This window comes from Otolemur garnettii, unplaced genomic scaffold (genome assembly GCF_000181295.1).
Source record: "Otolemur garnettii isolate 467f Iridium unplaced genomic scaffold, OtoGar3 scaffold00045, whole genome shotgun sequence".
Classification (NCBI taxonomy): domain Eukaryota; kingdom Metazoa; phylum Chordata; class Mammalia; order Primates; family Galagidae; genus Otolemur; species Otolemur garnettii.
Window position 1 is genome coordinate 823,833 of NW_003852440.1, and position 1,949 is coordinate 825,781.

General features: G+C 40.9%; 1 protein-coding gene across 1 annotated transcript in view; it reads right to left on the reverse strand.

The window, feature by feature from the left end:
• The window catches only part of EPRS (glutamyl-prolyl-tRNA synthetase), an 82,977-nt gene that overhangs the window by 20,186 nt on the left and 60,842 nt on the right, over positions 1-1,949 (reverse strand). The window contains exons 19-20 of the mRNA XM_012805910.2: positions 856-907; positions 151-360 (exon numbers count right to left, since the gene is read on the reverse strand). Of these exons, the coding sequence (XP_012661364.2) occupies positions 151-360; positions 856-907 (262 nt within the window). The remainder of the gene's footprint in view (positions 1-150; positions 361-855; positions 908-1,949) is intronic.

The window sequence follows — 1,949 nt, forward strand, 5'->3', positions numbered from 1 at the left end:
GGCCCAAGCTGGGTTCAAAACCGCCAGTGTATGTGGCCAGTGCCCTATCCACTGAGCTACACCATCTCAATTGGTTGTTATACACTATTGAAAACATCCTTTCACGTTTACGAGAGAGCACTTCAAAAACCATAAAGTATGCTAACCTACCTCAGGTGCAAAGTCAGCAACATGAGTCTTCTCTGTCTCTAATGCACTTTGGGACACAAACATGGGAAAATAGCAGTTTTCAACACCAAGTTTCTTGATCTCAGCATCAAAAAAGTCTTTGATGGCTTCCCAAATGGAATAGGCCCAGGGACGAAGAATATAGCAGCCACTTACATCATAGTACTCAATCATTTCTGACTTGGTGATGACCTTTTTGAAAGAAAAATATTGTCTTTAAAGCCTAAACTGAATCAAAATTCTAGTACAAGTGGCGAGAGTATGATAACCCAAATTCAAGTCTCGAGCTTCCACTACTGATACATTCTCTCAATGAAGAAGGTCACAATGCAAGCAAAGCAGACCTCAGTATACTGAGAAACAACATCCACAGCAGGCTTCCCAACTCTCAAGGCTTGGACTTCAATCTTCTCTCTGGTATTTGTTACCTTTGCGACTCTGAACTAATCCCTTCACCACACCACTTAAAAAAAATATATCAAATAATGACTATCTCGTGGAGCTACTTTTCAATTCAGTACTTTATGTGACAATGCTTTGAAAACTGTCACTTATTAAATGACTTCTGGGTACTGTTAAAGGTATTAGACATTAATACTATTAACTTTGTACCTCAACTTTAGAATCTAAACACAAAGTGGTATTACAAAAATTTAAAACATAAAAATCAAGTAAATGCATCCTCACCTGAGAATACCAATCAGCAAGGTTTTCTTCTTTTTTTGCCTCAAGGCCCAACCTGCAGATATGAACAATATAAATCCCTTCAGTTCAATAAGACCTTTTAAGATACATGAAAATAAAACTCTAAAGTTCAAAATAGATAAGCTTTTCTTTAGCACAGGCTATTTCTATATTTTCATCTCATCTATATATTCCCAACATAACGTTTTTAATCCATAGAACAGTTGAGTCATCTCTTAAAAGATGGTGAGGTATTATCTACAAAAAACTAGAAAAGCCAAACATAATAGAAACAATTTTAACGCAGATAACTCTTTTACAAGTTCTTTTTAACATATTTGTAGTAGAGACACGGCTGATTCACATACATTTTCCTACTAATGAAAGAAAAAACAAAAAGATTTTTGCCAAGTAAAATTGGTTATTAAAATCAGAATCTCGGGATTCTGGGAAGATGGCCGACTGGTAGCAACCCTCGGCAGAGGCTCCTAAGCAGAGGAAGAAAAACTAGATGGAATTGGACTCTATGAAGCCAAAGATGGGGAGCTGAGCCAAGAAAGAAGTTCGGCAAGCTGTAACTCCAAGGAAGAGCATTCAAGAAAACAAATTACAGGTACAAAGCCTATTGACCAGATGCTATTGACCAGAGGATGAGAGACCCCTCCCCCAAGCAGGGCCCTGCCACAGGCTGAGGACGAGCAGGGAACAAAAGACCTCTCATTTTACCTCACTGGTAAGAGCCGTGAAACTTCAGGTCTCTTTCTCCAGGGAGGTCCCACTTACGAACCTAGACACCACCCAGCCAGGCATAAACCTGAACAGATATTTTTCCCCACAAGTCCAAACTCCCAGTCCACCCTTCCCCCTTGCATGGTGGTCTGAAGTTCTGCCCTTTGCAGAGCATAGAGTTTTTGGTCTTGTCCTGAAAGAACTGGGCATAGTGTGGACCACCAACCATCAGGATGGAATCTGTGCCTAATGGGAAGAAAGGGACATTTGGCAGGAGGAGGAGCAGCCCCCTGGTTGTAACTATTCCCAGCCAGTGGTAGTGTTGACCCTCGGTTCGGACTGTGTCTGGGGGGATGGGGTGCAGAACC